Source organism: Capricornis sumatraensis, chromosome 3, assembly GCF_032405125.1.
Source record: "Capricornis sumatraensis isolate serow.1 chromosome 3, serow.2, whole genome shotgun sequence".
Taxonomy (NCBI): domain Eukaryota; kingdom Metazoa; phylum Chordata; class Mammalia; order Artiodactyla; family Bovidae; genus Capricornis; species Capricornis sumatraensis.
In genome coordinates, this window is record NC_091071.1 from 172,377,325 (window position 1) to 172,402,320 (window position 24,996).

The 24,996-nt window shown below is 55.8% G+C and overlaps 1 protein-coding gene across 1 annotated transcript in view; it reads left to right on the forward strand.

Annotated features, from left to right (window-relative positions):
* The first annotated feature begins 270 nt into the window (after positions 1-270).
* The window catches only part of RUNX3 (RUNX family transcription factor 3), a 29,265-nt gene continuing 4,539 nt past the window's right edge, over positions 271-24,996 (forward strand). The window contains exons 1-4 of the mRNA XM_068969054.1: positions 271-564; positions 2,499-2,655; positions 12,398-12,502; positions 23,660-23,818. Of these exons, the coding sequence (XP_068825155.1) occupies positions 271-564; positions 2,499-2,655; positions 12,398-12,502; positions 23,660-23,818 (715 nt within the window). The remainder of the gene's footprint in view (positions 565-2,498; positions 2,656-12,397; positions 12,503-23,659; positions 23,819-24,996) is intronic.

Here is a 24,996-nt window from a genome sequence, read left to right on the forward strand (position 1 = left end):
GCGGGCCGGGCCAGCGGCGCGGCCGTCGGGGGGGGGCGGTGAGGCCTCGCGGCGGGCGTCTCCGGACGCCGCCCCCCGCCACCCCACTCCACCCACCCCACCCCACCCCACGCCCCGGCGCCCTGAGGCCCCAGCCCGGCCGCTTCTGCTTTCCCGCTTCTCGCAGCGGCAGCAGCAGCAGCGGCGGGGGAGGAGAGGCGCCCGCGCCGGCCGCCCCCGGGGGAGCCGAGCCGCCGCCGCCGCCCGCCCGGCGCCCTGACGGCCGCTGTTATGCGTATTCCTGTAGACCCGAGCACCAGCCGCCGCTTCACACCTCCCTCCACGGCCTTCCCCTGCGGCGGCGGCGGCGGCGGCGGCGGCGGCAAGATGGGCGAGAACAGCGGCGCGCTGACCGCGCAGGCGGCCGTGGGCCCCGGCGGGCGCGCCCGACCCGAGGTGCGCTCGATGGTGGACGTGCTGGCGGACCACGCGGGCGAGCTCGTGCGCACAGACAGCCCCAACTTCCTCTGCTCCGTACTGCCCTCGCACTGGCGTTGCAACAAGACGCTGCCTGTCGCCTTCAAGGTGAGTGCGGGGGAGGCCCCCCACCCCCGGGCGGGAGGACACCGGCCAGGCGGCTCCCGGCGTCTCCGCTGCAGGAGCCAAAGCCCCGGAAAAGGGAGGGGAAGGGAGGCGCCCGAGGGACCCCCGCGGTGAGAGCCCAGCCGCCGGGCCCCCCGGAGCTTTTGCGCGCTCCACCCGGGGACTTGGGCGTACACTCTAGAATGCACCCGGCACGGGTAACTTTTTAAGGGCTTTGCCACCTTCGGTCTTGGGGTGGTGGAGAAGAGGGGCCCTGCAGAGAGACCGTTGATGCGGAAACGAGCAGATGGGATTTCGCTCTTCCCCAGCCGGATCCCTCGGATACAGCCCTGCGGGCAGCGAGCGGGGCAGAGAGGAGCCCTGGGATCCGGGCGAGGACCCCGGAGGCGAGGTGCGGAGGGTGGGAGAGGGCCTACCCTCCCCTGCCCGCACCCCTCCTCCTGCACGGCTCTCAGAAAACACTTCCTGCTCACACCGTCAACCCCTGGCTTCTGAAATTTCACACCAGGAGGCTCCAGGCTGGGATGGGGGGCCCTGAACCCTAAACGATTGCTGGCCGGGATCCCGAATGTCAGACCGAGATTGGGGCGGGGGGTGCGCTCCCACCCCTGGCAGCCCCTGGTAGCCATCCCGAGGAGCTTTTTTCTCTTCGCTGGGGAGTAGGCGACTGTTTCATTTTCATTTTTTTTAAGGGGGCAGCGAGATGAAACGAAAACGCCTTGGTTTTCCCCTAAACCTCTCACAGCTGCCGTGAGAAAGGGCAACGCAGGAAGGGCCATCGGCTGGGGGTGGCGGGTGCCCGAGGTGGCTGCAAACAGCGGCTCCTGGAAGCCGAGGCCGTCGTCGGTCCCATTAAGACGACTCCAAATTGGAAAAAGGGATGAGTGGCTCTTTGAGGTCTCCCGGGTGACATCTTAAAATACCAGTGGGGAAAATCTCCCGGGGAGGAGGGGGAGGGGGAGGCCCGTGTGACTTTAATCCTCAGAACGGAGGTTTTACTGTCACTTGGAGCTTAAAAGGAATCTTTGAAATTAAAAGAAGACAGGATGTTGACAGGAAATCTGGCCTTTTTAATCAGACCCCAAACATTTTCTCCTTGAAATTTTTACCATCTGGATCCCTAGTCCCTGCACGCGGTGGCCACGTTTAAATGGCTGTGACTGCCTTTGCAGTCTGATTTCCTTTGCAAAAGGCATCTGCCTCTCCACGCTCCTTGGGGCTGCGGGTGGGGAAAATTGTATTAGGGGGACGTCGTCACCTTCATTTTGCAATTCCCCAGCAGGTGCATCCTCCTGCTATCAGAAGCCCCTCTCTCATTTTAAAGGAGGGTTCTGGGCAGCCCCTCTCAAAACAGCAGTTTGTTTTGCGTTTTGCATTTTCCCTGCATAACGAATTCAGGCTCTGCAGAGGCAGATAAACTGGGCCTGGGCCGCATTTCAGGGCCCCATTTCATACCCCAAAGGGCTCTTGCATTAATTGAACGTGGGGGAGCAGTCCCGTTATTGTTGTTGATAATATTTTCACTCAGAGACTCGGTTGCTAGGAGCGTGTTGATTCCTCTTTTGCTCAAGCCGAAGGAGAGAGAGGAACTGCACCCCAGGACATAGTGGCTGTGTTCATTCCCCGCTTTCACTTAGGTTTCATTGCATTGAAAGGATCAATTCTTCAGGACGTGACTTAACCAGTTGATGTAGGATTTGGGTGTGGAAAGTAGAGATTTTTGCCTTCTGATTTTTTGTGGTATTGGTGGTGGGGGCGCAAGTGTCTATTGTTTTTAAGCCTCTTCTCCACCCCCGCATTTGAAAAATCCGCATTGCGCCTGGGCCGCGTAGGAGAGCTGCTGACCCTGCCCCTCCCCTTCTTTCGCTGGCCTCCCCTACCTGCCTAAGCTGTCCCGCTGCCCCCCATGCCCTCAGGTGGTGGCGCTGGGGGACGTGCCAGATGGAACGGTGGTGACGGTGATGGCGGGCAACGATGAGAACTACTCCGCTGAGCTGCGCAACGCCTCGGCCGTCATGAAGAACCAGGTGGCCAGGTTCAACGACCTCCGCTTCGTGGGCCGCAGTGGGCGAGGTGAGCGGAAGGGCGACTTTGGTGATGGCAGAGGCGCAGGGAAGTAAGCTGAGAACGAGGTTTTGGGGTCCTTGCAGAAGCCCTTGAAGCAGCTCTCCAGGCCCAGCTCCGTCCAAAACAGCAGTTTGGAACCCCTTAAGGTGTTTCAGACGCTTTTGAGGACATGGAGAAAGTTAGGGTCCTCGGCCAGAAAAGACACAATTTTCTTCCCATTTCTGGGGTTTACTAACTTGTGAAACCTTCCGCGTCTCCCCTCTTTCCCGATTAAGCACCTCAGCCTCACAAAAGATGCTGGGAGGTCGTGGACCAACAAGCTCAAAATGGGGCCTCGTGGGTCTTTACGGTGCGGCGCCTTACTTAGAAGCTGGTTTAGACAAATCCTTGGTCTTTGGGGCCCCGAACACCCCAACCACTCTCTCCACTGGGGTGGAGTCTCCCCCACACTTTGAGGCTGCCTCTCCCCAACTGTGGTCTCCCGAAGCCACAGTTTCGCCAGCCCCTTTGAACCTTAAGGTGGTTTAGAAAAGAAAAAAAAAGACGAATGCAGGGCAGGATGCTGGGTGCTGGAAAGCAGAGCTTGAAGGCTGCCATCTCCCACTCTAGAAACAAGGCTGGTGTGCCACCCTGCCTATCTGACCTTCCTGGGGCATTGTGAGGGAAGGCAGGACCAGACACCACTGAGGCTGCCGCCAGGGGCTATCAAGTAGGAGGCGGCTGGGACCTGAAACCCCATCATCACTTCTGGATTGAGAAATCCTAGAACCCCGGCTGGGCGAAATGGAGACTTAAGGGCTTGCTGGCCCTTTAAGACCAGGCTGCCGAAAAGCTAAAAGCGGGGAGTGTCCTTTCCAGGCAACCAGCCGACCCCTCCAGCTTGTTAAGAAAGCTAGCTAGGTTCCCTCTGCTTCCAGTCTCCACAGAGGCTGAGGCAGAATTGTACTTTTCATCACCAATAAACAAGACCTTCTTAAGGTTTTAGTTCCCTCTGAGCCACCAGCCCAGCTCGGAAACGGGCATCTGGGCACCATTTTTTCCTCTCTAGCCATTCCATGTATACATACAAATGTCAAACATATTTTGACTTTTCAGCATTAATTAAAACCAGGGCATTATTTGCATGTAATAACTGTTTACTTGTTACTTTTTTATGAAACTGAAATAGTTTACATTCTTTCAAACATTTCCTGTTCCTGTTGGCTCCCTTCCCCACGCACAGATTTCTTTCAAACGTTGCCCTTAACTGGTTGCAGGTTGATGGATGGAAAATGTTTGCTTTTATGAATTAAGCTTTCATTGCTGCTCCTAATTAGTCTCCAAGCCCCCTTTGTCATTCCCAATCTCTCAAGCCTTTTGCAACTTAATCCCAGCCCCAGCCCCAAGTGGAGAGTCGCGCCACTGGTCGGCGGGGGGCTCGCTAGGATGCTGTTGGATGCGGTTAGATCTCGGGCGGTGGCCGGGTCCACCAGTGGCAGTGGAGGCCCCCTGGAGCTGCCGCAGAAGGGGCGGTCAATGCTGGGAGCCCAGCGAAGCATCAGGGTGGTTCCCCCTACTTCCTCTCCTGGAAAGTGACAAGTTGGTTATTCTGTGTGTTCCTGAGACCTCACCTGGCCGTCCCTGCCACTGAAAGTGATTTCATGGTAGTATTTACACCTACAGACCTGCACCCACCCCACAAGGCCCACAGAGAGGGAGCTAGGTTTCCAAAGCATCATTCAGCCGTGCGCTCTTGGAGCAGGCACTGGGGAGGGAGGTTGGGATCCTGGCTCTGGGAGGTGCAGGAGGTGGAGTTTACAAACTCCATTCTCTCTCCAGTCTCAGTGGTCCTAGGAGGCAGAAGAGGCCTGAGTGGATGTTCTGATGCCCATGGAACTTGATGAACCTTTCAGACCTTGGAGGCTCATCAGACAGCCTGGGTTCTGTGACGAGCCAACCCGGATCCAGTCCCAGCTCTGCCGGTGACTCGCTGGATGACACTGGGCAAATGGCTTACTAACCTCTGTGTGTCTCTGTTGTTTCCTCATCTGTAAAATGGGGCAATACTCGTACCTCCCTTGTGGGATTTCTTTGAGCATTAAGGAAACTGGTACTAGTGTATCGGTTGGCACCTACTGAGAACAGAATACAGGTTAGAGACTGTGTTACTTCAAGTGCCTGGGACTGGAGGAGACCTTTGAAGTCCCTTTGAGTGGTGACAGTCACTGATTCTCTGATTATGGTGTGGTTTGGGCGGGGGTGGGGGAAAACCAGAAGGTGTGAATTGTTGAGTGGGAGAAGTGGAGGCGGCTGGCAGTGAGGAAGGAGGACACAGGGGTCCTGTGGCATGCAGCCACACCTCTAATGCACCCAGCCTGCCCATTGGGAAATTCCCTCCCAGGAACACATCGGTGGTTGACACAGACAGTTTGGGCCAGTGAGGAATCAGGACAGCCTGGGGTTTGGGACTCCAAGCCTTTCCCTGGCTCTCTGACTTCTGCCAGAACTTAAGAAGCCAAATGGAAACTTCTGTTCATCTCCTTGCTTTTTATCCCTTGATCCTGCCTTAATTCTAAGAAAGAGATTTCCGTGCAAGACATATACACAGAACTACCACAGAGCTCTCATGATAAACCTGAAAGTGTAAACCAAGAGAAGAAAGGGAAGGAAACCAAGTCATTCTGCAGTGATTAGGGCTGACGTCCCTGCCCTGCCTGGACGCAGCACCCCTTCTTGCAGAAGATTTTTGCAACATGTCCTCTACCATCCTACGGTTGAAATGTGCATGGTATCATCATAACCTGTCCACCTATGTGCATGCTCAAAATCGATAGAATTCCATAACTCTAATGGAGAGAAAAAGGAAAAGTAACTTATCACGATGTATCTATTTGAATATGTAAATGTTGGAGCTGACAGACACTGTGGGGTGGATGGATGTTTGCACCTCCAGAGGAAGCCCTGTGACCCCAACCCTACAGGCCAGGTGCATGTGACTCAGTCTGAATGTGGCACCATCGCCAGGGACACGATTTGCTGAAGCTGTGAGAAATTTTTGGTAAAACTCTGAGCAAAATTTTTTTGAAACAATTAAGAACTATCTTCTCTCCTGGAAAATTCAATAGATGTTAAAAGAGTGCAAAAACTTCTGTTTTATGTCAAACTGAGTTAGGCTCATGGCTCAGAGACTCTCTATAAGCTGGTTTTCACACAGAAAGAGCGAATAATCCATTGCCTTGTGCAGTGCCCAACATTTTTATCTCCCCTACCCACCACATCCCACCTCTTGAGGACCACGAACCATAAACTCCCAAAATGGCCCCTAGTCAAAGCTGTTGTTTTTCCAGTAGTCATGTATGGATGTGAGAGTTGGACTATAAAGAAAGCTGAGCACCGAAGAATTGATGCTTTTGAACTGTGGTGTTGGAGAAGACTCTTGAGAGTCCCTGGGACTGCAAGGAGGTCCAATCAGTCCATCCTAAAGGAGATGAGTCCTGAATATTCATTGGAAGAACTGATGCTGAAGCTGAAACTCCAATACTTTGGCCACCTCATGTGAAGAGTTGACTTATTGGAAAAGACCCTGATGCTAGAAAAAATTGAAGGTAGAAGGAGAAGGGGACAACAGGGAATGAGGTGGTTGGATGGCATCACTGACTCAATGGACCTGAGTTTGAGTAAACTTTGGGAGTTGGTGATGGACAGGGAGGCCTGGAGTGCTGCAGTCCCTGGGGTCGCAAAGAGTCAGACACTACTGACCGACTGAACTGAATTGAACTGAGGAGGGGGCCGCTAGGTGAAGATGAAAAGAACTGAACCGTCATGAACCGGTTAAAAAGAAACCTCAGTGTGTGGCGAGAAATTTGGAATGTGATTGCAGACACAGGCTTAGGGGGACCACCGGTGGGAGCGGAGTAGATGGCTTCTTGGTTGATCCTGAACAAATCCAGAGGCCCCCAGAGATGAGTCCTCCCCTGTCCATGAAGCCCCAGGGGTGGGGACTTGTTCCACAGGAACCCAGGCCTAGAGGGACAGAGACTGGCCCAGGACCACACTGCCAGACCTCACAACGTGCTGCTGCATTCAGCAACCGAAACCCGGGTCCTCTGGCGAAGTCTGGGGGCTGTTCTCAGCCCCACGGTGCAGCAATTTCCAGGCTAGGACTCTGCCCCCCCACTTCCAGGTCCACCTGCCCACAGTGCAGGAGTTGCACCTTGATGTGCAAGTGAGCCTGGGATTCCTGCACAAGGTCCTCTCAGCTTCCTGCCCTTAAGAGACAGCTGGATGGGTTTGCTGCCAGGCACAGAGAGAGGCAGGGGCGCTCTGGGAGCCGGCTTCCTCCACCTCTGGCTTCCCCCACCTCTGGTTCGCGGGGGTGGGGGGCGCAGCCTCCTGTGGCACCTGACACCTGACCCCTCCCACTCCTGCTCCCAGGTCCCAGCTCCTCCCCTCCTCCTTCCTCCCTCCCACCTCTCTGTGGGTACCTGGGAAGGGTGGTGTCAGGCCTGGAAACTGGGAGGAAGCTGTTGAGGTGGGCTGGTGACCTCAGGGCTGGCCTGTGGCTTGCTGCCTAGTAGGGTGGAGTTTCTCACACCCAAGGAGTAGATGCTTAGGGTCATTGTGGCAGAGCAGGCTCCAGTAAGTGCTAACCTTTCCGGGTTCTGCTTGATTATCAGGTGACCTGGCCAACTCTTTGCCCTGCTGTGAGCCTCAGTTTTCTCATCTGTAAAATGGGAGCAGTAACCTCTGCCCTTTCATTTCACAAACATTCACTGGGCACGTGCTATGTGCCCGATGCTGTCCTAGGGGCTGGGGACAGAGCGATGAAGAAGACAGATACTCTGGCCCCCACAGAGCGTATCATCTAGTTGTCATTCAGTCGCTCAGTCGTGTCTGGCTCTTTGCGACCCCATGGACTGCAGCACACCAGGCCTCTGTATCCTTCACTATCTCCCAGAGTTTGCTCACACTCATGTCCATGGAGTTGATGATGCCTTTCAACAGTCTCATCTAGTAGAGGGAGACAGAATAAACAAGTAGATGGATTATTAACAGTAATAAGCCTTACGAGGAAATTCAAGCCCAACAAGTGGGAGTGGGAAGGTCTATGATGCTTCAGAGTGAGCTTCTTAACCTTTCATCGCTCCAGGAACCCCTTTAACAGTCTCAGAATAGTGTTTTTCAACCTAGAGGGGTGGGACGGAGCGGGAGGTGGGAGGGAAGTTCAAGAGGGAGGGCACATACGTAACCTATGGCTGATTCATGTTGATGTATGGCAGACATTTATACAATATTGCAAAGCAATTGTCCTCTAATTAAAAATAAATTTTTTAGAAGGTGGACCATAAAAAAAAAAGAAAGAAAATGCAAAGGATGATGATGAAAGCCAATTATATTAAAACATAGTTAGCAAAACATTTTTTTTAATGTGATAAATATGCTGTCTAGTTAGCGTGTTAAATAGCAAGATCTAGCAATGGGTTTGATGATGACTGTGACTTTGAACTTGTGACGAGCACAAAAGATATTTAAAGAAATCTGCACTGTCTGTAACGTGATATGTTAACATCTGTGACATCTGTGGGCGACAAGGTCACGGAGACTGCTGTCATGCCTCTGCGGTTTGTTGCCTGCGTTCATCCTTCAGAGAGATGCTACATTTCAGGTGGAGGCTAAGGAAGATACAGATGTTGTCCTTTTCTTTTTTTCCTATCCTACTTATCAGGCCTGCTCGATTCTAAGAGGCATGCCAGGGTAAAAATGCCTCCTTTAGATGAAGTGACCCGGGAGGGCCTCCCTGGGAAGGTGACTTTTCAGTGACAACCTGAAGGAAGGGAGGTTAAAAACAGAGGGCTACAGTGATCTGGCGAGTGCAGGGACTCCGGAGCCCATCGGCTCTGGGCTGGCCACCTAAACCACTCTGGTACCAGGGAGGTGATGGAAGGGTCAGAAGCCCAGGGACCTCTGGAGAGTGCCTGGCTGGTTGGGGAGAGGGTCTAGCAGGGAACACCTCAGAACGAGAGGAAGCAGTAATGGCGCAGAAGGGTCCCTGGGAGGGGGTGGGCCGAGAGCCTGAGGCCAGGAGACTTTCTGCACGCCCTGTTTCCAGAAGCCATGGAAAGTGCCCCTGTGGTCTGTGAGGGGCCAGGCTGGTTTCTCTGGCCCAGACGCCAAGTCAGACACAGGTGCCTTTCCATCCCTGCCTCCAGCCGCCAGTTCTGGAAAGTTCCTCCAGAGAGGCCCCTCTCTGCCCCAGTTCGAGTCATACCTCAATTTAAACGGCTACCCTTCCTCTGCGCACACACACACACACACACACTCTCTCTCTCTCTCTCTCTCTCTCTCTCCCCCAGGCTCAGAAGCCCCTGTCAATTTAAACGGCTACCCTTCCTCTGCACGCACACACACACACACACACACACACACACACACACACACACACACACTCTCTCTCTCTCTCTCTCTCCCAGGCTCAGAAGCACACACACAAACACACACACACACTCCACACACACACACACACACACACACACACTCTCTCTCTCTCTCCCCCAGGCTCAGAACTCTCTCTCTCTCCCAGGCTCAGAAGCACACACACAAACACACACACACACACTCCCCCAGGCTCAGAAGCCCCTGTTGGTCTGCATACACACACACACACACACACACACACACTCTCCCCCAGGCTCAGAAGCACACACACACACACACACACACACACTCCCCCAGGCTCAGAAGCCGCTGTTGGTCTCACACACACGCTCTCTCTCTCTCTGCCCCAGGCTCAGAAGCCCCTGTTGGTGTGGCCCGAGCAGCCTGACTGGTTTTCTTTTTTTTTTTTTTTATCTGAGTATCTTTGCTTTTAGGGGCTTCCCTGGTTGTGATTCTTGGAGTCGCCAAGAGCCGGACAGGACTGAGCGACTCAACTGAACTGGTGACTCAGACAGTAAAGAACCTGCCTGCAATGCAGGAGACCCGAGTTCGATCCCTGGGTGGGGAAGATACCCTGGAGAAGAGAATGGCCACCCACCCCAGTACTCTTGCCTGACAGATCCCGTGGACGGGGAGCCTGGTGGGCTGCAGTCCATGGCGTCACAAAGAGTCAGACGTGACTGAGCGACTGACACGCATCATTGCTTTACAGTGCTGTGCTAGTTTCTGCTGTAGAGCAAAGCGAGGCAGCTGTATGTGTACATATATCCCCTCTCTTTTTTTTTTGGACTTCCTTTCCATTTAGGTCACTGCAGAGCATTGAGTAGAGTTCCCTGTCTATACAGTAGGTTCTCCTTATTCTGTTCTCTGTTTTGTGCATAGTAGTATATATACGCCAGTCGTAATCTCCCACTTTATCCCACCCACTCTCCCCTGTGGTGTCCATACATTTGTCCTCTTTGTCTGTGTCTGCTTTGCAAATAGGTTGACCTGGGTCATTTTTCTAGATTTCACATGTATGTGCTAATATACGCTATTTGTTTTTCTCTTTCTGACTTGCTTCGGTCCGTGTTTTACAGTCTCTAGGTCCATCCATGTCTCTGCAGATGTCACAGTTTTGTCCCTTTTTATGGCTGTTTTCTTTTGCACTGGGTTGTCCTGTTTCTGGGGCTGGAATTTTCACTCCCATCACTGGGTCATCAAGTACCAGCCATGCTAAGCTGGCTATTGGTCCCTCCCCCAACACACAGCCCTCAAACGTTTGTCTCCCACCTGTGAAGTGGGCATATGGAATTGGGTCTGCCTGTCCTGGGTGGGTGTTGAGAGTATGAGGACAGCCCTGGGGGAACGCAGGTGCACAAAGCCATCAGCCCCTGCCCTCGGGGAGTCCTCAGGCCCATAACTGGGGACCGGAGGTAGGGGCACTCAGAGGCAGAGCAGAAGGAGGCCAGTGTGACTTGGGGATCAGTGATCCTTACGCACCCCCCACCCCCCAACCTCATATATCGTGGAGACTTTGATGATAATGGAGAGCAGGGCAGGAAGGGAGACTCCAACTTCAAAAAAGGTGCTGGGAAAATCAGGTTGCCCTTTGAGGAAAAACCTTTACCTTCTACCAGGCCAACTGGTAAATCCCTAGAAGAATCAAAGAGCAACGTAGGAGGTAGAGAGGATGATACTGATCGAAGGCACCCTTTATCTGCTTGTTCCACGGGGAAACCTCCCCAAACATGAAAAGACAGGAGCAGCCACAAATCAAGAGGCAGAACTGAAAATGCAAATCAGCCCGGAGTCAGAAAGCGAAATGTAAGGGCCAGTGAAGTGGGAGACCGATTGCCACAAACAGGACAAGGAGAGTGTTAAGGAGCTTGCTAGAGAGTGGTGCGTGTGTGTGTGTGTGTGTGTGTGTGTGTGTGTGTGTGTGTGTGTGTGTTTAAGGCATTAAAACCTTAAAACTTGGGAAGACCGTGAAGCACATTTGTGTTGGATGAGGACAGATGATAAACATAAAACGTTTCGGTCTCACTGATAATAGAACAAAGGTGTTGAAGTTAAGAGCGTTTCAGAGATCTTCCACCTTGATAGACTTGGTCCTGAAGATGCTGACCACATCACAGTAGACTCGGCCCCACACCAATCACCATGCTTCTCTCTGGAGAGTCATCTCACTGGAGAGATCAGTGCCCCTGAATCCATCTCAGCCCTCCGATGAGATGAAATCACTCACCGCTGCCTAGAGTCTGCTGTTGCTGCTGCTGCTAAGTCCCTTCAGTCGTGTCCGACTCTGTGCGACCCCATAGACGGCAGCCCACCAGGCTCCCCTGTCCCTGGGATTCTCCAGGCAAGAACATTGGAGTGGGTTGCCATGTCCTTCTCCAATGCATGAAAGTGAAAAGTGAAAGCGAAGTCTAAGGAAATAAGCAGAGGTGTAGACAAAGATTTTTATAAACAGAAGGTCATTTTCCTTTTATTTTAAACGGTAACACAAAAATCATGATTTTTAAAGTTTTTTTTCCCCTCCTCAGGAATTTTGAATGGAGAATTTGGGGCCAAATGTCTATCTAAAAATACAACAGAGTTCTGGAAATAACAATTGAAATGACAAATGAAATGTCTGTAGCTCCCAAATCAGTCGTTTTTCAAGCCCCAGTTGCACACGCCAATAAGAAATGAGCAGCAGCATAAATACCCAAGATAAGGAGACGGATAAATAAAAGATGAGGCTTCCATGAGTGGAAATATTTTGCAGCCATTAAAAATGAAGTTTATGAAGAATTTTTAATGATGTCAGTGCTCATGATGTGATGTTAAGTGAACAGAAAAAGAAAGGGTACGGAAATATTTAGTGTCATTTTTACAACTGTGTAAAAACATACACTCACCCGAAAAGGGTTGCAGGAGAGAACATTCAAATGTTAATAGTGTTTCTCTCTAGCTAGTGGAACTGTGGGTGATTTTTTCTTCTTTTTTTATATTTTCTGCATTCTCAAAATTTTCTCTAAAGGTTACGAATTATTTTCAGGAAAACACATGTACCTATCCTAGCTCCCCACCCCAAAATCCTGAGAGTCTCTGGGGAATAGCACAAAGGCCAAAAAACGGAATAAATAAGCCAGGGTGGCCAGAACACAGGGTAAGGGGAATGTGATCAAATGGGTAACAGGCCTCCAGGGGGCCTTGAATGCCAAGCCCAGCAGCTTGAAGTTCACCCAGAGTCCTCTCTTCTGCCCCGGGGTCACAGGAGAGAGGCCCGGCCCTCCTGGAAGAGGAGGGCTTCAGGCTGTTGTGAATAGCTTCCTGGTGCCAACCTCCTGCCTTTATTTCCGCCTCCCAGGTAAAAGTTTCACGCTGACCATCACCGTGTTCACCAACCCCACGCAAGTGGCCACCTACCATCGTGCCATCAAAGTGACCGTGGATGGACCCCGGGAGCCTAGACGTAAGTGCCAAAGCCACTGAGCCGACTGGGTTGGGGAGGAGGGCGCAGCGGGGTCACCAGGGTCGGGCGGATGGCAATGAATCCCTGGAGCCGTGGGGGACTGCAGTCCTGCTGCTCAGCTCTGCACCCGGCCTCCCTGCACTATGTGCTAATGCTTAGCCTGGGGCTGTAGGAAGCCAGGCTGCAAAGGGGAGGTGATGGAATCAGCGTGATCCCCAGCCTGCCACCCCCAGGGTTGACTGCCCGTGAGGGGGCGATGCGGGACTACGGAGAGGAAAGATGGAAAAGACTGCAGAGATGGCGGTGTGTGTTTGGGGTGGAGATGGGGCCCGGTTGCCTTGACTCCACCTCAGCTTCCTCTGCCAGCATGAGAGGCAGGGAGCATGGGAAGCAGGTGCTACTCGGGCTGCGAGGCCACATCCCCTCCTTGGAAACCCTTCCTTTGAATCTCAGTGTGTGATTTAAGTCTCACAGAGCCCAGACACTCTGACCCCAGGACCCACCTCTTGAGATCAAGAATGCAGATCTGATTCCGCAAATGTTTATTGAGCACGTATTCTCTGCAGGGAGCAGGGCATCCATGCATTTTAGCGTCAAAGAGGGTTTCTGTTTCGTTGCTTCTGCCTGCTGGATGACCCAGAGTTTCAGATTCAAATTAGGGAAACTGGAGGGGCAGCTGCCACTGTGGGGCAGAGACCGGTGTTTGCTGAATGAATGAGGGAATGAATGAATGAAACAAAGACGCAGCCGGTCATCTCTGGATTGTTGCTTCCTGAGCTCAGAGCAGAGCTCTTATGTGGACTGACCCCGACTTGTGGCATGATCGATGTATTGAGAGTTGCCATGTCCTTCTCTCTGTCGCTGTGGCCCTTTACAGTTGAGAAAACCCTCTCACATTTCCTGTCCCATGGGATTCTGAACCAGAGGGTCACTGGGTTCCCAGGAGGAGGAATCCAGCCCTGGGGATGTTGAGAACCTGGCCAGGGCCTCACACTGTCTTAGATGTAGGGAGGTGCCCTGTCTTCCCAGAAATAGCTTTCAGTTCCAATTCCAGGCCTGGGTGGGCCTGAGGAAGGAGGCTGGGAAGGGGCTATGGCTGTGCAAGGGCAACATCAGTGAGGACCACCCAGGCCTGGCCCTGGGCCACTCTCCCTTTGGGGAATCAGGCCTGGACCCCCGATATGTCCAACCCACACCAGCACCTGGCCACGGGGAAAGGGCTCAGAGCTGCATTTTCCAGCCCTGGAAGTGTTTCCCTGCAGGCTTCTCAAGGCCACCTCCTCTAACCCCCTCCACCCAGGCTCCTGATCATGGTCATCAGGCCCAAGTGGTTCACCTCCCAGCTGGCACCTGCCCTGGCCAAATTCCTGCTGGTTCCTTCCTGCAGGGATTAGATGTGGATGGGCCCATGACTGTGACGTTGGGCTTTGTGACTCAAGAGAAGTCTTGTCTCCCTTTTTGGTCTCGGTTTTGTCATCTGTGAACCAGGTCAGTGACCCCAAGAGTCTCAAGGCGGTGATGGCTGGGAAGCCCTTGTGAGCCACAGGTGCATGGTACAGAGAGCAGATTCTGACCCGGCTTGCCTGACCGGGGGACCTTGGGGCAGTCCTTGACCTCTCTGCACCTCGGCTGCCTTCTCCAGGAAATGGGATGATACCTCCCAGCCTGCTGGCCAGTGATGGCATGTGGATAGTATCTGGCTGTAGCAGAGGGAGGGTCCTTGTGGGTCTCTGGATCCCTGGTGCTCTGTTAATCCTTGTTGTCTGGCTTCCCCCATACTCCCACCACCACCACCATTGGTCGATGGTTGAACCTTTCTTGGTCAGCAGCAAGGTGGCTGCTGAGAAACCCAGGTCATAGCAATAGAGGTGTTGAGTTTCTGATGAAGGAGGTGCTATTTTACTGTAAGTCTCCAGGGGCTGAATCAGGATGAATGGGAGCCACAGTTGGCCTCAGCATGATACTGAGCACTGAGGAGCCACTCCATAAAGCAGCGAGCTTCCATGCATAGAGGCAGGTGGGCAGGGGACTTGGAGCTTGGTTGGAAGGCTCCCAGGACCCAGCCAATGCCTGGATCCCTCAGATTCCAGAAGGGTCCAATGCCTGGACCCTCTGTGTTCAGCCCTCCCCAGCCCCGAGCTGCCCACCCTCCCTGACTAAGGCCGCTGGATGAGGGAGGGGGCTCAGCTCTCTGCCCTTGAGAGCCCCCAAGTCCCTTGTGTGCTCGTCTCTCCCTAGGTCTCCCACGCCTGAGACAGCCCTTTCCTGGGGTGAGCTGGTGGGGGCAGGGATGGCATGGTTGGAGACAGCAAGAGGAAGGGAATGAAGCTGGGTTCTGAAAGACCCTGGAGTCAGAAGCAAGTCAGTGTGGGCCAGATCAGTGGTTTTAAAGCAGTTTCTTGAAACAAAATCTTGGTTGTTGTTCAGATGCTAAGTCATATCCAACTCTTTGCAACCCCATGGATTGCAGCACACGCCAGGCTTCCCTGTCCTTCACTGTCTCCAGGAATTTGCTCACACTCATGTCCATTGAGTTGGTGATGCCATCCAACCGTCTTATTCTCTGCCACCCTCTGATCTTAGCAGAAGCTCATTTATAGAAAAGGGCGGATGTGGGAGGTGGCCCTCCTGGTCTCCTCCCCTCTGCCCGGCCCTCAGGGCAGGTCTCCCCAGCACCCCTGTTTCCAGCCCCAACCTGGCCTGCACTCTTCCACCTTTGGACACCGCTGCCTCCTTTCTCGGCTTCCATTTCCCCACCTGTAAGTGGTCAGAGGCCGGCTCAGCTGCATTTGGTCAGCGAGCATTCCCGGGGTGCCGGGCCCTTTGCAGAGTCCCTCTCTTTTTGTTGGGGGCGCTGCACTGTGCGTCACGTCTGATCTCAGTTCCCAGACTAGGAATCAAACCTGTGCCCCCCTGCAGTGGAAGTATCTTAACCACTGGACTGCCAGAGAAGTCCCCCAGAGTCTCTTAACTGATTCTCCACTACCCCAGGAGGAGACAGGCTGGCAGACAAAGCCGCTTGCCCCAGGGTGAGCTTCGGTACACCCTTGGGGCTCCAGCCTGGGGCTCAGGGAAGCCGGGGCTGCGTGGAAGGGGCTTCCAAGCCCAGTGTGCTCATCTGTAAGGCAGGGACGGCATTAGCCGGTGCTGTGGGGAGCTGTGAGTGTTCCATGAGTCTGTTGCTGACTGGCCCTCAAGACTCTCCTGATGGATGTTCGCTGGGTTTTCCTTCTGGGCTTTTCTCCTGCTTTGGGACCGCACCACCACCCCCAAACCCCATGTGAGGGCTGAGCCTTCTGTGGGGAGGAATGGGAGTCGAGGCTGGTCCCGGGAGCCAGGGAGCAGGCGCCTTGCAGCTCCCCGAGGCCCGGCTGTGGGTTCTGTGGCTGGGTCGTTCCCCTCTGCTGCCCTGCAGAGCGTGCCCAGTCTGCAGCCAGGTGGCCGGCTGGGTTTGAAGGCTGGCTTGGTGGCTTCCTGCCTGTGTGGCCTTGGTTTCCGAGGTTCTCAGGGCTGGTGTCCCTCAGAGTCACCAGGGGCTGGTCACGAAGCAGGTGGAGCAGGATCCTGAAACATGGTGGTGGGCGGGGTCGTGCTCGAGCGGGCCTGGGCTGGACCACAGTTTGGGAGCCACTCACCCCGTCTCCCAGGCTCAAGGGGTGTTGTACTTGGGAGCGCTTCCTTGGTGGCTCAGGCCGTAAAGAATCCGCCTGCAATGCAGGAGACCCGGGTTCAATCCCTGGATCAGGAAGACCGCTGGAGAAGGAAACGGCTACCCACTTCAGTAATCTTGCCTGGGAAATGCCAAGGACAGAGGAGCTTGGCGGGGTACAGTCCGGGCTACAGTCCGTGGGGTTGCAAATCACTGGACACGACTGAGCAACTAACACACACTTGGGAGGGTGGGGCACAGGTTCCTCACTGAGGCACCAGCCCATCTTGCCTGGGGCTGGGGGTGGTGGTCGGGTCTTCTCTTCCCCAAAATATACATGGGATGATTTCAACAAATGCTACTTTCCTGGGGCCCAACCGTTGTTCTAGAAACTGAGGAGGCTGCACTGAACCCAGCAGACCAGGTTCTGGCCCTCCCGGGTCTCACACACTCGGGGGTGGGGAGAGATGGTACGTCATGCTGCTGTTGCCACGGCCGTGAAGCCCGGATCGGATGTGTGACTGGGCCCCCTCCACCCTCCTCTCCTCCGCCTTCCTCTTTGCTTACCCTACTCTGGCTGCTCTGCCCTGCTGACTCGTCGCTGAAGCAGGCAGCTTCACGCTCTGGCCTCTTGGCCTCTGCCCTGCTGTTCCGTCTACCTGGGCTTGCCTCTCCTGACCCCCTGGACGCACAGACATCCCCGTTCCCCTAAACTTCCTGGCTTTTGTTTTACTTGTCACCTTCTAAGATGCTATATAGCCCACTCACTTATTTCAGCTATTTTTCATCTTCCCTGATTACTGTTCGTGCCCCGCCACCCCAGGGGCGTGGGTGGTCTTTTGCTTTGCCAGACATTGGTGTAGACCCTGGAACACAGACGTGAGCGCGTTGCCAGTGTTCAGTAGATAGTTGTTGAATGGATAAACGAGGTAAAACAAACGATTTAGCGAGTTAGATTTCTGGTAGTGAGAAGTCCAGCGGAGAAAACCAAAGCCTGGGGAGGGGTGGAGCGAGCAGGGCTGGGACCCACAGGGACGTGGCACCTCCTGAAGAGGTGGTGTTGGAGCAGAGGCCTGAAGGAGGTGAGCAGACAGCCACGGGGGTGGCTGGGAGCTGGAGACAGCATGGGCAGGCCAAGTGACCCTGAGCCGGCCACCAACCTCAGGTCGCCACAGTTCCATCTTCCATTCCAGGTGTGGGCACTGGAGGGGTGCCCAGGATGCCCACCCCCAGGGAGTGCACCCAGCAGGCGGGAAGGGGTTAACCTCAGACCTCCGGGGCTCCCCCCTAATCAGGCCCAGGCCGCTGGAAGCCCCAGTTGTGGCCCCAGGAGGGACCCGCTGGCCCCTCGCCCGCCCGCCCGCTTCTCTGCCCAGCCGCCGACCGGCTTTCATCTGCTCACAGGGGGCCGATTCACAGCGGACCACCCCGGGCCCAGCACCCGCCTGCGATGCCGTGCGGCTGTTAAGAGCCGGGTGTAAATCTCCTGACAGGCCACAGAGCGGGCCTTGGGCCCGGGTGCCCCACCCGTGAGGCCGGGCAGACAGTGGCCGCTGTGTCTGAGCTGTGGCCGCACCAGGCCCGGGCCGGGTAGCCAAGGAGGTGGCCAAGAGGCTTCAGATGGCAGAAGGGCTCCATGGCTGGGGCCCACATTGTCGCCCGCAGACCGCGCCTCTCCCGCGGCCCCACCCAGCACTGCTGCTCCTGGCTCCCGGCTCCGGTTGGCCTGCTGCCCTTCTCGCCCCCTCCAGGGCAGGACACGGAGCTGGCCTCCTGCCAGTCCGGCCTTGCTGCCAAGGAGCCCAGCTGTACTCTCTCTCAGAGGTCTCGGGAAGCCAAGACCTTAGCAGCTGAGCTACATGCACCCTGCTCACCCTTCCGGGTTTGCCCTTCGCCACTTGCCTCCACTTTCCCATGTGGAAAATGGGTGTGATGGTAGCGGCCTCCCAGAGGATCATCATGGCCCCTGGAGATGATACGTGTGGCCTGCCTAGCACAGTGTGTGGCCCATCGAAACCGTCTGCTCACGTGGTTGCCACACTCGTCTCGGGGAGCTTGTGTTGGGCCAGGGTGAAGGCAGGGGGATGGCCCTGATGGCCCCCGGGTTTCCCCCTGGAAGCACCAGATTCCTGGCAGTCCCTGAGGACTCATTGCTGGCCCAGGGACAAACGATGCCAGGGAATAGAGAGAAGGGAGGCCCCTCCGCCCCCGCTGGAACCCAGCCCTGGTCCTCAGGCTTTTGCCGCTGTGACCCCCGGGTGAGTCACCCGGCCGGCCGGGATCCGGTGTTCGTCCCCCAACTCTGATCCTTCTCGCACACCTGTGAGGCTACATCCACACACCTGCCCCCAACACTTCCCCCCGACTACTGACTAGATCACTGAAGAGGAGCTGTGAATCTTGAGGGCCAAGGCCAGGCCGGGTGTTTCATTCTCCCCAGCCTGTCTGCACCCTCAGGAGTTAAGAGTGTGAGCTCCGTTTCACAGATGACACACCGGAGGCCCAGAAGAGAGAGTGACCTGCCCCAGTCACCACTGGGTGAGGGCTGCCCGGGACAGGCCCCGGGTCGCTGGAGCCTGGAGGCTCACACACGAGGTCGGAGCCTTGATCAAGATGACATCGGAGGGGCCCTCAGTGAGTTGAGCCCAGCTGCTTGCAGGGGGTCGGGCCGCCAGGTCCAGACAGCAAGGGGGTGCCCTCCCCCAGCGTCCCATCCTCCCTCTCTTCAGAAACACTTGGGGGCCCGTCCTCTGGCTCAGCCTTAGCCCAGGGCTTAGACAGTATGATAACCACTCGACGGATGTGGAAACCGAGGTCCAGAGGGAGGAGAGGGACTTGGGGGTTTAGAGCAGGGTGTGAGTTTAGAAGTTTGGACCGGGCTTCAGAGTGGGGTGGGGCTCCTGCTGGGGTCCACTGAGACCCTCTCATCTGCCTTTTCCCGGGCCTGTCCTCCAGGCCCTGGGCCTAGGCTGGGCCCTAACAGCCAACCGTTTGGCTCCCCCCCACCCCGACTTTGCAAACCCAGGCCCTGTAGGTTGGGGTCCAGGAAGGCAAGGTGGCCAGGTGCTTCTGTGTGACCTCGAGCATGTCACTGAGCCGCAGTTTCTTTACCTGTGTACTAAGGACAGTGGTGGACACCTCTCTACCCGCCCCCGCCGCCATGCGGATGATGCAGGTGAAACAAGGCAGAGTGTGGCAACTGCTGAGACCCTGCAGTGGAGAAAGCGCTCAGTAAGCGTCAGCCGCCGTTTTCCTTTGCATTGCTGCTAGCTGCTGCTCTTAGCCTTGCAGAGGAGCTGTGGGGCTCCGTGCTGGGAGAAGGGGGCTTCCTAGAGGGGGTAGGGGGCTCTTGGACTGAGCCCCAAAGGACAGGAAGACTCCTGACGGGCTGTACCTGAGCCGCTGCCCTGGAGTGTGCGAGGCAGAGAATACTAGAGAAACCCTGTGAACAGCCGCGGAAGGAGCAGGCGGAGGGGCCCCGAGCCAGCAGCCCCTGCCTTCCTTCCTTCTGGGGCCGCTTCCTCACCAGTGGCTAGTTCTTGGAGTCTAAAGTCAGGGACTTTCGAAGCTGGAGGGGCTTCGGGGAGCAGTATGTACAGAGGGGAAACTGAGTCCTAGCGTGAAAGGGCTGGGCCCCTGGTGACCCGGTGAACTGGGCCAGGGCTCCCCACCCCCAGCTCTCACTGTGGGCGGCAGAATGAAAGAGGTCTATTCTGAAGGCTCATCTTCTTTCCTTGGGCACAGGGAGTTCCATTCTGCTCCCAGTGTGAAGGCTGGGGCCCCTTGGCTCTGAGACTCTCTGGCGCCCTGGCCCCATGGAGCCGCCTGGGCTCCCTTTCGCCCCTCCCAGGCCTTGACTCAGGGGTTCCACAGCAACACGGAAGCGGTTCCCCCACGTGCTGTGAAAACTCCCCTCCAGGAAGTCTGCCCTTCGCGAAAGTAGGGTAGCATGTGGTTGGAGCGTATGCACCGGGACCACATTACCTGCTTTATATCCCAGACCAGTCGCTTAGCATAGGGTTCATCTTGAACCCTCAGTGGCCCCATCTGTACAATGGGGACGAAAGGGAAGTATCCGGAGAAGGAACACTGGACTTGGGATCAGGGGTCTGGGTGCCGACACTGGCTCTGCTGGCCTGGCTTTGTGTCCCAGACAGGACTCACTGTCCTGGCCTCAGTATCCCGGTCTCCACATGGAGACGATAATCCTGCCTTCCTTGGCGTGAGCTGGGTTAGAGGTGACCACACAGGGGACAGTGACCTGGGTGGGTGGAAAGCATCCAGAGACCCGCAAGGGCACCGTGTGGCCCACCCACTGTGGCTTGGGGTGGGGGAAAGGGGTGTGACTGGAGCACAGCTACCGGCTACCAGGCTGCGGGCGGTCCTTGAACCCAGGCGAGCTGTGAACCCCGCCCTCCTTCCGTCGGCCCACAGGCGTCTCTGTAAACACTCTGTACTCAGTGTGACTCAGAAACGGGACTCTATCCGCCAGCGACAATAACAGCAAGGCCTGAGGTTTTGCAGCAGCTTTTGTGTAGGCCCATTGGCTCACTTCAAGCTTGTGGTTGACTAAGACACCCAGATCCTTTGCACCGAGCTGCTGTCAGGTCAGTCTGCGGTCTCCACATCTCTCCAGCCGGCTTCCTGCCTGTTGAGATTGTTCTCAGTGCGTTCATGATCCAGCTCATCCACGTCACCCTGCCGTCCCCAGTGGCCGCAGCAGCCAGGGCGAGAGCACGCCCTCCAAGGCCTGCCAGGACCGAGGCTGAGCCCCGTGGCACTCCCCTGGAGACCCTTTCCCCAGGGCTATCCATTAGTCAGTCCTCGATGGCTCACGTTAGACAGCCAACCAGAAAACGAAACCTCAAACTTGGAGGCTGCAAACTGGCAACCCCTGAGCAGGACACATGGTGCCCAGTGGGTTATTTTGTTGCTGTTGTTGGTTTCAGTATGCCAGGCTTCCCTGGCGGCTCAGCTGGTAAAGGATCCGCCCGCAATGCAGGAGACCCTGATTCTCCTAGAGAAGGGAACAGCTACCCACTCCAGCATTCTGGCCTGGAGAACTCCATGGACTGTATATAGTCCGTGGGGTCGCAAAGAGTCAGACATGACGGAGTGACTTTCACCTTTCAGTGTTTGGGTTAATCGCCGACATATATAATATGGGAGACTTAACAGAAAAGCAGGTTTATGGCTTCTGGTAAATTGGAAACTGGCAACACTGGGCCCACCTCCATTGGGGCACCACAGCTGGGCTGGATGGCAACTGCCCCTTCTACAAGGCCCACGCTCTCCAGTCTGCCCCAGCCCCCACCCATTCCATCTGCCTCATTTATGAGATTTGTCTGGTCCCCTTAGGCATCTGAGTTTGCAGCCTCAGCTCCAGCCAAACTCACCCCAGCCCACGTTTTTCCTGTTTCCAGGAGTCCTGGGAGGCAATAGTGGGGCCTGGCTGGTGTCAAGTGGGCTCATTTTGGCTGCCATGTATCCCATCAGCCCGGGCCTGGGCCCTCCTTGGAGGAGAAATTGGGTTCCTTGGTTCTTGGTAGCTTGCTGAGCGCAGTGTGGCCCCCAGGACAACCGGTTCCATTCCTCGGGGCTCTCAGATGCCTATGTGAGCTGGTGGCAGGGGTGTGGAGCCAGCCTGGGGACCTGTGGGTACCAGAATCCATTGTATCCTCATTTGAAAATCAGGAATCAGGCCCATTCTGCAGCCTCCAGCTCTGTCCCCTCGTTCTCAACAGCAGCGAAGAGTCCCATCACACTTTCCCAGGCCCCCCAGGGGGGCCATATTCTGAGACTGTCGTCGTCTTTCTCTGTCAAGCTAGAAAATTCCTCATGGCAGACCCCAGGACTCAGGCAAGCCTTCTCCTCTCCCCCAGCCCATTCCCCACACTTCTTTTCCAAGAATCCCAGGTCTAGAAAATCCTCCCCACTTCCTTGCTGTGTGACCTCAGGCAAGCCTCTTTACCTCTCTGAGCCGCAGCACTGTTGTCTTATAGAAAGAGGACCAGGCCAGCCTGCCTGCCTCAGCAGGAGTGCAGGACACACATGGGCTCAGTGAGGCCACTCTGCCCCGACTCATGGCTCCTCACCACAAACCAGGGTGGGCTCCCGAGGTTTTGCGGAAACTCTGGTTTCTCTGAGGCAGGGGTACTCTCTCCATTTATCAGATAAGGAAATTGAGGGTCCCCCACCCGGGTGGGCTATGGAACAGCAAGTTACAGAATGATACAACCAGGCTGAGACCATTCAAGAAAGTTCCATGAAAAACTTGCTCTGTGTTTTCCATGCACATGAAACCCTAAAGAAGGCCTGGAAAGAAAGACCTCCAAATTGATCACTTGGGGATTTCTGGGCAGGATTTAGGGTGGGTCAGAGGAGCCACCTGTAATGCTTTTCTTTTGGTAGATATTCACGTGTTGCTTGTGAAATGTAAAATGAGTAATTGAAAAAGTTGTGCGTGTGTGTATGTGTGAGGGGGTGATCCCTGTAAGCCTGATGTCATTCAAGAAGGGTTGAGGGTGGCCTTGACTGGCTGCTTAAAGGCAGGGCCACGGCCATCTTGACCCTGCCAGCTCCTCCAGGGTCTTGCAGACGAGGCTGGGGTCCTTCTTGTATGGAAATGGCAGAAGAATCCTGGAAAACGCTGGTAGTTTCTCCAAGCTCAGTGCCCCAAGCAGGTACACTGATCCCCTGTCCCCAGCTTCTGGACAAAGATGGGAGTCCAGCCCCTCACACAGTGCCCCGCAGCACTTGCTGGCATCCTGGTGACTTTCCCCTCCTGTCTGAGGCCTAGAGGGGAGAAGGCATGTGCTGGGGGTTCCCAGGTAGCTCTGGACTGGAGGAGCCGGCATTCCCATCCTGGGCCTTGTCTCATTCCTCTTGCAGATGGAAATGCTGGGGGCGGGGGCAGGGAATGCTGGGAGCAGAGAGTGGTACCATCCCTGGGCTCTCTCCCTGCCTGCCACAGAGCCTGCCTGAGCCCCTATGTATGCCTGTTGCCTCAGATTTCCCTTCTGCCAAAAAGTGTAACATAGGGACTTCCCAGGTGGTCCAGTGGCTAAGACTCCTCACTGGCAGTGCAGGGGCCAGAGTTCGATCCCTAGTCAGGGAACTAGGTTCCACATGCCCCAGCTAAGACCCGACACAGCCAAATAAGTAAGTGAAAGTAAATATTTTTTACAAGTGTAACATAGAGGTGTAGATCTCGGGCTTTGAGTTGAACTCCCAAGTTCAGATCTTGACTCCACAACTTACTGGCTGTGTTGCCTCACCTGTGGCGTTGGAAGGTTAGGGTAACATCATGGCAGCCGCAGGGTGGCCCGTACTGACTGTTCTCTGTCCAGAAAAGAGGTTGGTAACGGCCTATGGGACCTCCCTGCAGAGGCCTAAGGTTAGACCGCAGGTCCAACGGAGCGAGGCGATTCTGCCCACCCCACCCCCACCCCCACCCCCCACCCCGAGACTCTCAGGGATGAGCTGCTCATGGGCTCCATGCTCTGCAGGGCATCGGCAGAAGCTGGAGGACCAGACCAAGGCGTTCCCCGACCGCTTCGGGGAGCTGGAGCGTCTGCGCATGCGGGTGACGCCCAGCACGCCCAGCCCCCGGAGCTCGCTCAGCACCACCAGCCACTTCGGCAGCCAGGCCCAGACCCCCATCCAAGGTATGTCACCCAGCGGGGATGGTGGCTGGGGTGGGCAGGGGCCGGGGGCACAGGGGCCTGGGCTTGGTCCCTATGCCCCAGAATGGAAGCTCATCGGAAGGTCCTTGACTGCACCGCCCTGGTCTTAACGACCGGAGTGCGGATGCCCACTTGCTCTGACACTCATCCCGCTCTGAGGGCCTGCTCAGCCCGGTCCTGGGCTCAGCCCTTCCTTCCTTCACTCAGCAAATAGATACTGCCACCCTCCCTGTGCCATCACAGTGCCCGGCCTCAAGGATCAATGTGAACAGGCAGACACAGTCCCTTCCCCGCCCCGCCAGGAGCTCCCTGTCCCCTGTGGGAAATAGCCATTGGTCCCCCAGCGTGCCTCTTGGAGTTGGACAGGACCTGCCCCAAGAGCCTGAGACAGACACCTGTCTCCAGAGGACATGGTGGGCCCCCAAACCTTGCCTTTCTCATTTGAAAGCACAGTGGTTGGTGGATGCCTCTGCCTGGGCCCGGGTGACGTTCAGATGATCTCACTGCGCTCAGAAAAACTTCGTAAAGTCAGGTTGTAGCCCTGAAGGGACACAGAACTTTCACCTAAGAAAGGTCCCCGCCGACCCAGAGCCTTCCCAGACAGGGAGGAGGAGGAGGGGGGCCTCTGGGCGGAGGCGGGGGATGGAGTCCCTCCCAAGGCCGGATGGACCCGGCAGGCCGCGGGAGCCCCGGCCTCAGGCGGACCGTCCAGGTGCACGGGGCCTGGCGCGCAGCTCTCCGGGTTCTCCTGGCCAGTAGGATGCGTGCAGGGGGCTGAGTGCATGACTGACCCTCAAGCTAGGCGGGGACAGAACGCGTTCATCCCCAGTGCCAGACGAGGCCGGGAGGGCCGGCTGCCATCAGGCGCCGCGGGTTTGTGTCCTTTCTCGGCCCTCCGGGCCTGGTTAGATCCCATTTGGCAGATGCGTGAACTGAGGCTTCAGAGGTGAAGGGCCACCCTTGGGTCACACAGACCATTGCTGACCAGATTCAAAACATCCATAGCACCTGCCCTTGGGCACCTCCTGTACTTCTGAGGGCCTAGGGGGTCCCTACTGTGTCTCTCTGTTAAAGGAGGCCCTGCCCTCAACCCTGGCCGTGTGTGCCAGGCATGATGCCACATTGAAGCATTTGATGAAGGCCCCTGGCGTGAAGAGAAA